Source organism: Gracilinanus agilis, chromosome 1 (genome assembly GCF_016433145.1).
Source record: "Gracilinanus agilis isolate LMUSP501 chromosome 1, AgileGrace, whole genome shotgun sequence".
NCBI classification, from domain to species: Eukaryota; Metazoa; Chordata; class Mammalia; order Didelphimorphia; family Didelphidae; genus Gracilinanus; species Gracilinanus agilis.
The window spans coordinates 793886788-793900483 of record NC_058130.1 but is presented as its reverse complement, the minus strand read 5'-3'; the positions used below and the strand labels follow the sequence as shown (position 1 = coordinate 793900483).

The following is a 13696-nucleotide window of genomic DNA, read 5'->3' as shown; positions in this document are numbered from 1 at the left end:
GAAAGGATCATAGCTCTGCTTCTCGGACCTTTTCTGGGCTAGGAGGGGGGGGGTGGGGGGAGGGAGTTAGTGCGCAGGCGCGGCCCCTGCTCCCTGCCCTGGAAGCTGAGACTTTCTGCTCCAGGACTCCTGGGGGAAGAAACCTGCATAGACCGCTTCCAGAATTCTCAGCTTGTGAGTGGGGGGGCGTGTGCGCATGTGCAGAAGAGAGGCGGGCAACCCGGGGCCCATGTAAATGCTTGTGGAGGGGGAGGGGCCGTCTCAGCGTGCGTCTCCCTGTCGGTGCGTCACTTTAAAGGACCCCATAAAAGACACCTACACAGAACTTCCCGGTTCAGGCCTGGGCGGCTCTATCTGGACCCGGAGCCATGGCGGGGCTTTGCCCTCCCCCAGAGGAGAGAGAAGGAGCCCCCAGCCTGGGAGCCCGGAGGCAGCTGGGGGAGGAGGTTGCAGTCACAGGAAGGGGGAGGGGCTTGTCCAGGCCTTTTCCCGGGTACCGTACAGGTCAGCTAGAACACACCAAGGGGAGAAGCAGCCCAGCCGACGTGAGCCTGGTCAAGGGGCAGCAAGGTGGGGTGGGGGGTGGGGGTTCCTGTGCCCACATGCCATGGGAGGAGCCCTGATCTCGGGAAATGCCAGCACACTCTCCCCGCCTCCCACTTGAGGCGGTCTCCCCCTCCAGCCCCTCCCTCCAATAGTTCTCCCTCAATCCCCGCAGTGCAGTTTCTGGATGGAATGTAGCCAAAGATGGCTTCAGAGTGGGTGGGGAGGCTTCTGCCTGGCCAGTCCAAGGCCCTTTCCAAGCCTGAGGCTCCCTTTTCCCTCCGGTTGGGGAGAGTCTCCCCTGAGGCCAGGGAAGGGCCTTGGAGCTCCTCTGAGCCCTCCCCTTCTCTCCCCTCCCCCACAGGCACACAAACAGGTTGTCTCCCCACCTCGGGGCTCCGCCCCCTGAAGGACCCCAGCGTGGCCCCAGCAGAGAGCCCACAGCCAGAGGGAATGGCGCCCGGGACCCCGAGGCCCCCCTCCCAGGTGAGTGCAGCCCTGCGAGGCTGGAATCCAGCAGAACTCAGCGCTGTGTCTCTGCCAGGCCTGCAGGGGCGCCAGCCCTGCTTGTCCTCAGGGGGAGCTCCAGGGTCCTCCCTGGCTGTCCCCCATCCACCATGTTCTGGGCTTTCCTGATTCGAAAGCCCCTGCCTGAAGGAGCTGCCCAGATTCTAGACAGACAGACCCAGGCACTGCCATTCCTTCCTCCCCCCCTCAGCAGGGATGGCCAGGGGTCCCCCAGCTCCAGGGAGGGCCCAGGGACAGGCTCTGCTGCTGAGCTCCAGGCTTCTGGCTTTGGATAGGTCCTTGAGTGTGAGATCTATTTATCATCTCTGATAATCTGATAAGGACAGCTTAGTTGATAAGAATTTACGGACTCGGGAGGAGATTTTGACTGTTAACTCATAGCTGCTTCTCCGAAGTGCCATTGAGTCACAAGTTTATTATATATGAAAATTCAAACACTCACCCAAAAGCACAAAGAAAGATTTATGACTGTGCAGAGCTGCATTTTTAACATAGACAATACAACAGGCTTTGAAGCTTCAAGGTGAAGATAAGAACCAGGCTGGACCTTCAGCTGTGTGATTATCAGCAAGTTAAGTCTGAGAATACTTTTCTCAGGGGCAAATGTCCTGCTAAACTAAGGTTTCCGCCTTGGCTTGCATTTCTGACCAAAGGGGAAGAATGTTAACCTCTTGACTGTTGGTTTGTTAAGAGCTTAAAGCTTTCAATAAGGAAAGGTGTGGATCATAAAAGGGGTCAAAAGAGAAGTCTCAGATTTTTATGTATTTGAGATTGATTTTCTTATTGGCTTTCCACAAGCGAGGCCTGCCAGAGAGGCTTCAGGAATTTGGGGGAAGATGAGGTGAGTCACAGACAGAAAAAGAAGCATTTTTAGCAGAAGGAAAGGGCTGGGCATGGCAGGCAGGGCTAACTTATAGTGATACTTTGGGTGATAAACAGACTATTTGGAATGATGGGTGCCGCGGGTACAAGGAATGTTGGATCTAAATAGGAAAGAAATAAGACAGGTGCAGTTTAGTGAGGGATCTTAATCAAAGTTCCAAGGAGAGAATAAGCTGTTTAGAGAATCATTTTAAGTATGTATATATGAGAAGAGTGAAGAAAGTTTTCTAAAAGTTATATAGCCTCTTTCTGTTAATTGAGTAAACAGAGTAGTTGAATGTAAAAGGTGTGAATGTTTTACTGCTAATAAGATCAAACAGTTCTTTGTTTTGAAGCAACAAAGAGCATCAGTATTTTATCTCTAAGGTCAGTATCAAATTAGGTAGGTCAAATTATATCCCATGAATCCATAAATTATAATAATTTGTACCAAAAAAATTTAGAAGCAGAACCCTTTCAAAGAATCATTTGACAAGTAGAATTTTATACTTAATATTTACCAAATCTATGATCATTACAAGACATGACATTATTAAAATTTGTATAACAACAGCAATACACACAGCATCTATATTCCTCTGAAATCTGATGGACAATTTGCAAATATAGAATCCAGATTTCATTTTTAGATAGAATCTGGAAATTTTTTAACTTTAGCACAATTAAAAATTAAGAAGTTACTTCAAAACAACAAATACACATCCTAATTTTGAAATAAACAACATTTAGAAATTGAGAAATTAAGCATTTCTGTCCTAGCTATCTAATTTGTTTCAATTTAATTTTATATATTTTCCTTGCTTCTAGCCTTTTTTAGTGTGGCCAGCAGATATTATTACAGTTCTTATTAATTCTTATCTTTTGGCTAATCAGACCAAAAAGATGTTAAGACTGAGGAATAAGACAGATACAATAAACCATGTTGGTACTGTAAGGGTGAAAAGGGGTTTTTATTGGGTAAATATATTAAAAGGTTAGGTCTCCAGGGGATTGAACAATTATCAATCCCCAAATAAAGAATAACCTCAAGTTAAAATGACTTTTATGGAAATTTATTTACAAATGAGAAGAGGAAGAAGAAATAAGGAAATAAGATTCTAACACAGTAGATAATTTGCTCTGATCCCCTAGTTAGTCCAGGTGGATCTAATTAACTCAAGTCCTGAAACTCAGAGGGCCAGGGGCCCCAGAGGTGAACTAAGCAAAAGCTTCAGTCACAAAGTCTCTATTAAAAGGGAAGTTCTTTAAGAGAAGTTCAGGAAGATTAAGTCTTAAACTCACCATGTGGAATGGCCCAGTCAGGAACCAGCAGAGCTCCCTCAGGTCCCCTTCACAAACCAGAAGCCCCAGCCCAGCTGACTGAGGTCTCTTTTTAAAGGGGCCTCTTTTGCATCATTTCCTGTGGCCTCCTCTTAGTTTACGTGTCCAATCACAACAGGTGCTTTTCTTAGGACTGCCCACAAGGCAGTCAGTAAATTCTGATTTACTACTCTAGCACATGTGGATTACAGACCACCCAAAATGGAGATGTTTTCACCTTTGGTGATTAAATCTAAAAATGGGCTGTGTAGATTTAACAAATATAGTAAATGGGAGTATTCCCTTCATTTCCTCTTGTATGTTAAGCTTTTACTAGCACTGCTCTTACTTTCTCCTGTTATCACTGTCTCTAAGTTCCTATTCAGGACATATAGAACAAAGATAGCAGCTTTTAACAAAAGCAAATTCTTTTGAACAAAATCACTGAAGTTGATGATCTGGTGCAATTTTATCTCTGTTCTTTCTTTTTTTGGGGTGGGGAGACTAGAGGACAATTTCTTTAACTTAGACTTAAAAACTGAAGATGGGCTCTGCCTTTTGGCATGTAGTGTAATGCAAAGTGGCTAATAGAAACTTTTTGCTTCTGTAATTTCTAACGGCCACAAAAAGTCAGTTAAACATCTTAGAATGTTCCAAAAGTCAGTTAGAACTTAAAAAGCTATAAATAGAGGTGAAGTTCCAACTGACGGGACTTTTGCCTTCTGGCTTTCACTGTGGCTGGAGGCTTTTGCTTTGGCCTTTTGTCTTTGGCCTAATTGCTTCGGCCTTGGCCTGTGCTTATTTTGTTTTGGGGAAATTTGGACCTATCTCATTTCTCTGAACCTCTCCCTGATCTCCCATCTCCATCCCTCCCCTTCCCTGATTTTCCTTTGGGTTCTGGTTGGAAGGGAGGGCTTGGTGGTTGAACATAGTGGGTTTTAGTTTCTTTAGATAATTGGAGTATCCTCAAAGAAGTTATCCCTAGGTTTGATAAATACTTTATTTAAAAGGCAGTCAAATCTTCCTGACTGGAAGAGCCGGTCTCTCTCTCTGTCTAAACCTCTCCGTGACCCATCCCCCACCCTCACCCTCTCCCTAGCAGCAGTTAGAAAATCCTGAACCCCGCCCCCCTTCCCACTGACCCTGGTATTAATAAATCCCCTTGTTACCTATTCAAACCCTGTGGTGAGTCATTGTGTTGAAAATTAAGACAAGGGCCAAGAGGAAAGAATCATTTTCCTTTATTTCTTGAGACAACTGGGGCATCCATCTTGACAGGAAGTACCTACCTCAAGACTTCCTCCAGCCATCAGTTTGATTGGCAGGGAGGAGCTCCCTCGACCCCTCCCTCAAGAGACTTTGAAACTAACAAGAGAAACCCTCCAGTCAAGCCTAAACGTTTCTTACTGGCCCTAGTTTCCTCCCTGCATCCTCTGTCTCAAGCCTCTGGGAATAAACCTGTTTGAGCTGCCCTCTCCTACATACCCCAATTCCTTTATCTCCTATATACCTTCCCATACCTTCATTTCCTCCCCCAAATCACCTTATAATCACCCTAATATCCCCATTTATCCTTCCTCACACCCACCTTACTCAGCTTATTTACTTTCTTTTTTGATAACATTAATTGGCGAGCAAAGTTAGTGAACTACCTAAAATCTTCTGAAACAACCAAAATGAAGCTGGCTAGGATAACATTCATCCTATCTAGCATCTCAATGATTTCTTGGTCCCTAATGCGGGGTATGGTAGATTTTTGGTTTATAACGGTCCCTAATTTCGTGCAACAACTACTGAACATCTATGATTATTATAAATGGTGTGCTCTGACCCTGGCTGAATGTATTTGCTTCATTCCAACAGCCATAGCCATAATCCTAACAATCTGGCAATTTCTTATGGTCTTTAAAAATGTTTTCTCTCACCTGTGGCAATGGTTTAACTCAATTACAGCACAAAAGAAAGATACTGATTCTGGGGAACTAGTAGATAACATCAAACAACTATTCCAAGTATTGAAACAGACAAGGGAAGGAAAGGAACTGGACAAACACACAATTCTCCAGCTAGAGATTGTGGAATCCAAATACCTGGGAAATAATACCTTTAACAAAGCAAAGCCCAATAGCAACCAAACATCCACAAATTCCATAGTGTCTCTTTTACCAATTGTAGCCAGAACCATTGTGTAGCCTGGGGAAGGGGTGGTACACATGAAAACATATAAAGCATTCACCCCAAGTGATATGGAGGTGCTAAAGAGACGTTTTCCAAAGTATTTTGAAAAACCTTTCAAAAGTATAAAAGAATTAAAAAGGGTGTTCACACTATTTAATCCTAGTTTCGATGATGTGGAATTTCTTTTAGGGGAATTTTACTCTTTCCCAGAAAAGGAAAAATTCCTAAACGAAATGAGGACAAACCCAAATTTAACAGCCTGGCCATTGGTCCACCAGGACTTAGATTTTACCCAACATGCAAATCTTAGATACCTGATCCAATGTAGAACTGATTTATTAGAAGCAATGAGAATCCATGCTAAAAGACCAAATTCATGGCAAAAATTCAAAAAATTAAGACAGGGAGAAGAGGAACATCCTAGCAGTTTCCTCGATAGAGTAAGAGAGATAGCTGAGACAATCCAATCCTGGGACTACATGATACTCATGCCCAAGACACCATAGATCGTATCTGTAGGCAATTTGTAAAGGGAACATCAATCCCAATACAAAAGTACTTTAGGCAAAACTGTCCACAGTGGGAATCAGTGCCACTGGATGATGTAAGACAACATGCTTCCTACATCCATGATTCAAAGCAAAAGGAAGCAAGAATAGCAAGACAAACTGATAGCTGATTTGAGAAGGCAATTGAAACACACCAAAAGAGAAAAAGAATTGGAGGAAATAAAAAATTTTGCCCTCCAAACTAGTAGGAGCCCAAATCAATACAGGCAACCTACAATTAATACCCAAAGACCAAAATCATTTCCCCCTCGGTGTTTTCTTTGTGGACGTCCGGTCATATTTTAAAATTTTGTAGATTTTAGACAACAAATTGATTTTTCCAAAAGTGACAATTATAATCAAAGACAGAAGTACAAGAAGGACCTATTACAACACAAAAGGGTCCAAAAATAATATTGATTCAAAGGGAAATGAGGAAAGCAAACATGATGGTTCGTGCTGTAGCCATACATGCAAGAAATTTAGCCAAACCCCATCTCTAGAAGAAATGGAAAGGTACATGCAAATGGGAACGAAGCCAAAGTCACTATGAATCGAGGTTCCTAATTCAAAAAGTTCTAATAATTATAATTTGGGTGTGAGAATGTGTAGCTTGAGTGAGAAAAATAATATTGAAAAACTGGGCAAAACAAAACAGGTGTCTAAAGCAAGCTACACACAATATCAAGATATATCTGTGGTAGATAACCAACAATGGGAAGAAATAATGCAGATGCGCAGAGAAATATATGGCAATAGTGAGGATAACTATATAAGGGATCAGCTTTCTCATTCCATCACAAAAACATTGAATGAGAAGCATAAGGATTATACAAGCACTGACAAAAGATTGCAGTCTTATTCAAAGTCATCAAAACCTCAAACTCCTCTCTTTATTCCAAGTCAAAAACAAAGGGGCAACTTGGATAAGAACATTATGGCGAGGATTTACAGTGTTTCCAGAAAAGAATGCATTCAGTAACCTCGGGGGAGTTAAATGCCAAAATTCTATCCCATTCACTTGCTTCAGACATGTCACAGAAAGAGGTTAGAGAGCAAACAAATCATTACTTTGGCAAAAACTTAGACTTAAAGACACAACCCACTGAGTTGCTGGATGATAGCAGCTGTTTAGGAAATTCCACATCCATCTTTCTCAACCCTTTAGCTGAAGAATTCCAACCAAAAACATGGGGAATGGAAAAGGAGCAGTTGTTATCCCCAGTAACCAGTGTGACTAATAACAGCAATAATGAAGCTTGGTCAGTGATTGAAGATAAAACACATCTGACTTCAGTCACACAAACTTCAGGGCAAGATAGGGAACATCATTCAGCTTTTAAGTCAGTAATTGTACCTGAAGTGTTGAAGGGAACACAATCTAACTACCATACATTCCCGGATACTACTGAAGGGAATGTTGCTGATTTGAGGCTTGATAGTTCTTTAAATAGCAGAGTGGAAGGTAAATCAAATCAAACCTCCATTTCTGAAGCCCTTAAAGAAAGCCAACATGGAATTTGCAAGAATGACAATGACTTACAAACTCTCAATGAGAGAATACTCTTTAAGCCTGCTTTCTGTAATCCTGATTCTAAATTGAACTTGCCTGATGGTGCTATAGGAAGTTCTGGTTTAGATACAAATGATCATATGTGATAATGAATCGATAATAAGTTCAATTTGTTTAAAAAAAAAAAAGATTTTTTAGAATTGATCCTTGGTTCCATGTCACCCATGTCAAGCCAGCAAAAGACATGCCCCAACAACAACCACAAGACCAAGTTATTATACAACACAAAGATAAATTAGCACCAACCAGATCAATCAAATAAATCCTTAGAAAGTCCACAGCCCATACCTGAGACCATAGAACCAGAACAGCAATTAGAACAATAATCAGAGCATGAATCAAAACCACAATTAGACCAAGAACCACTGAACAATCAGATATTACAACAAATTTTACACCCAAAAGATTATCCCAATCCCAATTACATCTTAAAAGAATCATCTGTAAACCATTATGACAATGAAAAAAGAATCAATGGCAGAAGACACAACATTTGATTTGCAATCAATCCAAGACCTAGACATTGACACTGACAAATAAATGAAAGCACAAAAGACTTTATCACAAACTCTTTTGTTATCTGTAATTATCTTATTAAACAACAACGACAAAAAAAAGAAGAAAAGATTAATCACGTTTCATAGACATTTGAACTTTGTTCCTGACACAAGTCAACACACCAGAACATCAGTTCCAGTGCAAGTTGACAAGCACGTGGGTAACATCAAACGACACAAGTGAAGCATTGCTGACTTCGCAGATCATCACAAGGACAGCAAACCTGAGGACTACAAAAAACATCTGTGATCGAATACACAATCGGTGTATGGGACAACAAACGACACTATGAAGAACTTGAAAAAGATAATGGAGTTTAGTGGTTTTAGCCCATGTGGGAGGGAATTTCAAAGAATTCTGGCCTGGATTTTAACTCTTAATCCCGGCTTAATCACTTTAAGTGAAGTATTTGACCAAAACAGTTGTTTCATGTCTCAGAAATGTATTAGAAGCTTCACAGCTCAGAAGCAGAGATTCCTTTAAGGTTTCTTTCCTGTTCTTTAAGATAATTATTTAGAAATTTATATACAACATATTTCTAACAGTACTAGATCACAAAGCTAGCTTGTTCTTTTTAATTATCGAAAGTATTTATAAATATATATGTAGCCTTTGGTTAAGATAATGTGACTAATTTCTTTATTATCAAAATCTAAGTCCTTAATTGATTTTTTCTTAAGAAAGGCTAGTCCTTTGGAATAGCTTGTTTACTTAAGAATAATGTGACATTTACAGACTTCTTATGAGACACTGAGGCAATTTTATCAAATGAACAGCTTTAAACTTCCCTCAAAGGCAAATGATTTCTAGAGCTCATGAAAAACAAACATTTGCCACACTTGGATAAGGTCCAGCAGATCTGCAGAAATTTTCTCTTCTGAGAAGGAATAGAAAGCACCTCGGTATAGATGGAGACCACCCCTGTGGGCCTCTCTCTGTGACTGTGCACTTGGCTCACTAGAAAATATAAAGAAAAGGAGAGTAACCACAATATACCCTGATAAGACAAGACTTAACACAAAATAGCCCACGAAAAACATCACCCCTTATGGGATGGGGCATAGCTCAGCTCAAAGTGGGTCCTTAATGAGGAATCAGAAAACAGCCCCCTGAAAGAAAAGCTCCTGAGCATCCCCAGAACTTCTTCCTAAGGGATCTCAGAATCCTGAATCCTTTCCTTAATCCCTGCAGAAAGAAATGTCACGGCCATAATTCTGAGCTGAAGATCCATAATTAATGGTGGTAAATGAAAGCTGGTGACATCACCCCACCCAGCCTGTAATAAAGGTCCCATACAGACGTACAACACTATGTTCTATGGGCTTCTGACAGATAACTAGCAGGTCATTAACAGGCAGAATGATGTTAAGAAACATGCAGTTGTTTGATAACAAAGGTTTGGAGCATTTGATACAAAGTTCCAAGTTCAGACCTAGGTTAAGAGGAGAGAATTTAATGAATCCTCCAGAACTATCCAACCACTTAGGTTACAGCAGCCTTTCTGGACCACAATAGTTTGGGGAGCTTCTAGTTGCTCATGTCTTCAAAGGATCAAACAGTACCTGAACACTCCGGTTTTTTTTTTTTAAACCCTTGTACTTCGGTGTATTGTCTCATAGGTGGAAGATTGGCAAGGGTGGGCAATGGGGTTCAAGTGACTTGCCCAGGGTCACACAGCTGGGAAGTGGCTGAGGCTGGGTTTGAACCTAGGACCTCCCGTCTCTAGGCCTGACTCTCACTCCACTGAGCTACCCAGCTGCCCCCACTCCAGTTTGTTTTCATGGGATCTCTTCAGGCCAGCTCTAGACTCCCCATTCCCAGTGAGCCCAGCTCCTTCTGCTCGGCTCTCAGCTTCCCTAGAGAAGTACACAGACCTAAAGCTGTTATTCTTCCCACAGAAGTCTTCAATATCCTTCATTACTGTAATACTCTGATATGCCTTCTGATGCTATGGCCAGTATTCTGTTATACTTGATATCTTATTCACAGTTAATGGAATAACCATGTCTAACTCTTAAAAATTGTCATTGCAGTTACTTATCTAAAGGATTATATGTGATTCTTTGTTTCAAGATCAATAATAAAAGACCATAAAACAATTTTCCTTTCAATATATAAGATAAATTATAGGAAATCAAACAAAAGATGGGTCAATAAAGGTTTTTTGCTGCAGATGAGATTTTCATCCAGACCTGAAGGAATCCAGTGCACTCAGGAGGCAGAGACTAAGGGGAACAGTAGTCAAGGTTAGGGGAGGAGGCAGAGGAGCTCCAGAAATTGCAAGGTTAGGAAATGGAGAGAGTCATGTGAGGAACAAGAAAGAGCCCAGTGTCACTGGATTCTTAGAGTATGGAAGGGAATAAGCGGAGAGGGAAGGAGAGTAAGGGGGAAGTTTGCAGGGTGACCAGCCTTATAGGTGGCTGCCCAGGTGGAATATCAAGCCCTGGGGTGGTTTAGGTGCCTGGGAAGAGTCTAGGCTGAAGAGGGCTCATTCTGGCATTCCAGATAATAGAGGGCAGGGCTTGGGGTGGAAAGGCAGGCAGGGTCCTGAGGTCCTGGCCTTGAGTGCCACTAGAGGACATCCGTGATCTCAGGACTTCAGTGGTAGGGCAGGTAGGGCAGTGGGGACTACCAGGAACCGCCCAGAGCAGAAGACCTCCAAACAAGTTGTCAGCTCTCCTTGGCCCTGAGGGCTTGCTGCATTCTTCCCTTTGAGCCCAGCTTCCTCTGCTTTCCTTTGGGCCTGAAATCTTTCTGCCTTCTGGTTCTAAGTATATCTGAATAAGGATCTTTTGCTGTCCTTGCTAGTCTTGGTAGCTGCCCTTTCTACTGGGCCTTATCCTTCCTCTCTGAACTCTTTGAATGTCCTTTAGATATTTTAAGAGCAATTCTCTCTCCTAGACCTGGCTCCAGGGGCTGCTTTCTGTCCCTGCTACTATCGTGGGAGAGTGAGTTTTATTGTGTGAGAGAGAACGCTGGCTCTGGCCCAAAGAACTGTAGCTCAGACATGTTCCTCCCAAGGCATGGTGGTGTCAATTGAAGGATATTTCAAATAATGACACCATGGACAAAGCCATTACAGTGGGTGGAATAGCCTCTACATAGGTGTGGAGGACAGTGGAATGGCCCCTGTAGAGTTTCAGGTTTCTAGATTTTAAAGAGGATCTGAGGAATTGTATCTTCCTATGCTCAGAAACTCAGACTTTCCTTAGACTATTTCTCCCCTGGATGTCCCAGGAGCATTCCAGGCTAAAAAATATGGAATTGTGAAACAGAAGGAGTGCAATAGAAGAGTATAAAATACATAAAGTGAGAGAGAGAGAGAGATAAGGACAAGAGACAGAGAAAGAGAGAGATAAAGACAAATGACCTGTGCTAGAGGAGGGAACTACCATTTTTTTCCTTTTAGGTCATCTACCCCTAGTCTATTCCACTGATCCACCTTTCTACCTCTTAGTCAGTACCATATTATTTTGATGATTACTGCTTTATAATACAGTTTACGATCTGGTACTGCTAGGCCACTATCCATTTTTTTTTCATTAGTTCTCTTGATATTCTTTTCTTCTAGATGAAGTTTGTTATAATTTTCTCTAATTAAAAAAATTTTTTTTAGTTTGATAGGTATGTCAATGAAGAAGTCAATTAATTTAAGTAGGATTGTCATTTTTATTATATTAGCTTGTCCTACCCATTTCTCTTTGTTTTAGATTTTGTAGAGTGTCAATTGATAACATTAAATGACTAGTCATTTAATACATTATTTAAAATGAAGAAATTGTGCCTCTTGAGAATTCCAATCATTATACTGTCAGTATCTTTCTTTTGAATTAGTTCAATCACCAAAATATTATATTTTAAAAAGATGGAACACCCCTTTTCTTCATCATACTTATTTTTCTTTCTGTGTAACTAAATATAAAATGACTGAAGCCCAGTGATAAATAGCATTCATCATAAAAAAAAAGACAGAATATTTTGGCTATGGCACATCATAAATAGTGGTTCACCAAACTCTCAATATAACATGAGACGGGGCTTCTTCACTTAGTTAGGGTCAGAGTCTGATCTACTATAAACTCTATGGGATCCTCTTTTTTTAAAATTTTTTTGAAAAATTTTATTTAATTAATTGATTTAGAATATTTTTCCATGGTTACATGATTTTTTAAAAATAATTTTTATTTTTTAGAAAAGTTATCGTGGTTACATGATTCATGTTCTTACTTTCCTCTTCACCCCTCAACCTCCCTCCCCAAAGCCAATACATATTTCCAGTGGTTTTAACATGTGTCATCAATCAAGACTTATTCCCAAATTATTGATAGTTGCATTGGTGTGGTAGTTTCAAGTCTATATCCCCAATCAAGTCCGCATCAACCCATGTGTTCAAGCAATTGCTTTTCTTCTGTGTTTCCTCTCCTATGGTTCTTCCTCTAAATGTGGGTAGCATCTTTTCCTTAAGTCCCTCAGAACTGTTCTGGGTCATTTCATTGCTGCTAGTACAGAAGTCCATTACATTCAACTTTACCACAGTGTATCAGTCTCTGTGTACACCGTTCTTCTGGCTCTCCTCCTTTCACTCTGCATCAATTCCTGGAGGTCTCTCCAGTTCACATGGAACTCTTCCAGTTTATTATTCCTTTGAGCACAATAGTATTCTATCACCAGCATATACCACAATTTGTTCAGCCATTCCCCAATAGAAGGGCATACCCTCGTTTTCCAGTTTTTTGCCACCACAAAAAGCACAGGTATAAATATTTTTGTACAAGTCTGTTTATCTATGATCTCTTTGGGGGTACAAACCCAACAATGGTATGGCTGGATCAAAGGGAAGGCATTCTTTTATGGCCCTTTGAGCATAGTTCCTAATTGCCATCCAGAATGGTTGGATCAGATCACAACTCCACCAGCAGTGCATTAATGTCCCAATTTGGCCACGTCCCCTCCAACATTCATTACTCTCCCCTACTGTCATTTTAGCCAATCTGCTAGGTTTGAGGTGATACCTCAGAGTTGTTTTGATTTGCATTTCTCTAATTATTAGAGATGTAGAACACTTTCTCATGTGCTTATTGATACTTTTGATTTCTTTATTTGAAAATTGCCTATTCATGTCCCTTGCCCATTTATCAATTGGGGGATAGCTTGATTTTTTAAACAATTGATGTAGTTCCTTGTATATTTGAGTAATTAGACCCCTGTAAGAGTTTTTTGTTATAAAATTTTTTTCCCAATTTGTTGTTTCCCTTCTGATTTTGGTTGCATTGTTTTTGTTTGTACAAAAGCTTTTTAATATAGTATAATCAAAATCATTTATTTTACATTTTGTAATTTTCTCTAACTCTTGCTTGGTTTTAAAATCTTTCCTTTCCCAGAGATGTGACAAGTGTACTATTTGGTGTTCACTTAATTTACTTATAGTTTCCCTCTTTATATTCAGGTCATTCACCCATTCTGAATTTATCTTGGTGTATGGTGTGAGATGTTGATCTAAACCTAATCTCTCCCATATTGTTTTCCAAATTTCCCAGCAGTTTTTGTCAAATGGTGGATTCATGTCCCAAAAGTTGGGCTCTTTGGG

The 13696-nt window shown here is 40.9% G+C and overlaps 1 protein-coding gene across 1 annotated transcript in view; it reads left to right on the top strand.

Moving 5' to 3' along the window:
- The first annotated feature begins 368 nt into the window (after positions 1-368).
- The window catches only part of LOC123230516 (zinc finger protein 883-like), a 30908-nt gene continuing 17580 nt past the window's right edge, over positions 369-13696 (top strand). The window contains exons 1-2 of the mRNA XM_044656654.1: positions 369-570; positions 908-1029. Coding sequence (XP_044512589.1) covers positions 369-570; positions 908-1029 — 324 coding nt within the window. The remainder of the gene's footprint in view (positions 571-907; positions 1030-13696) is intronic.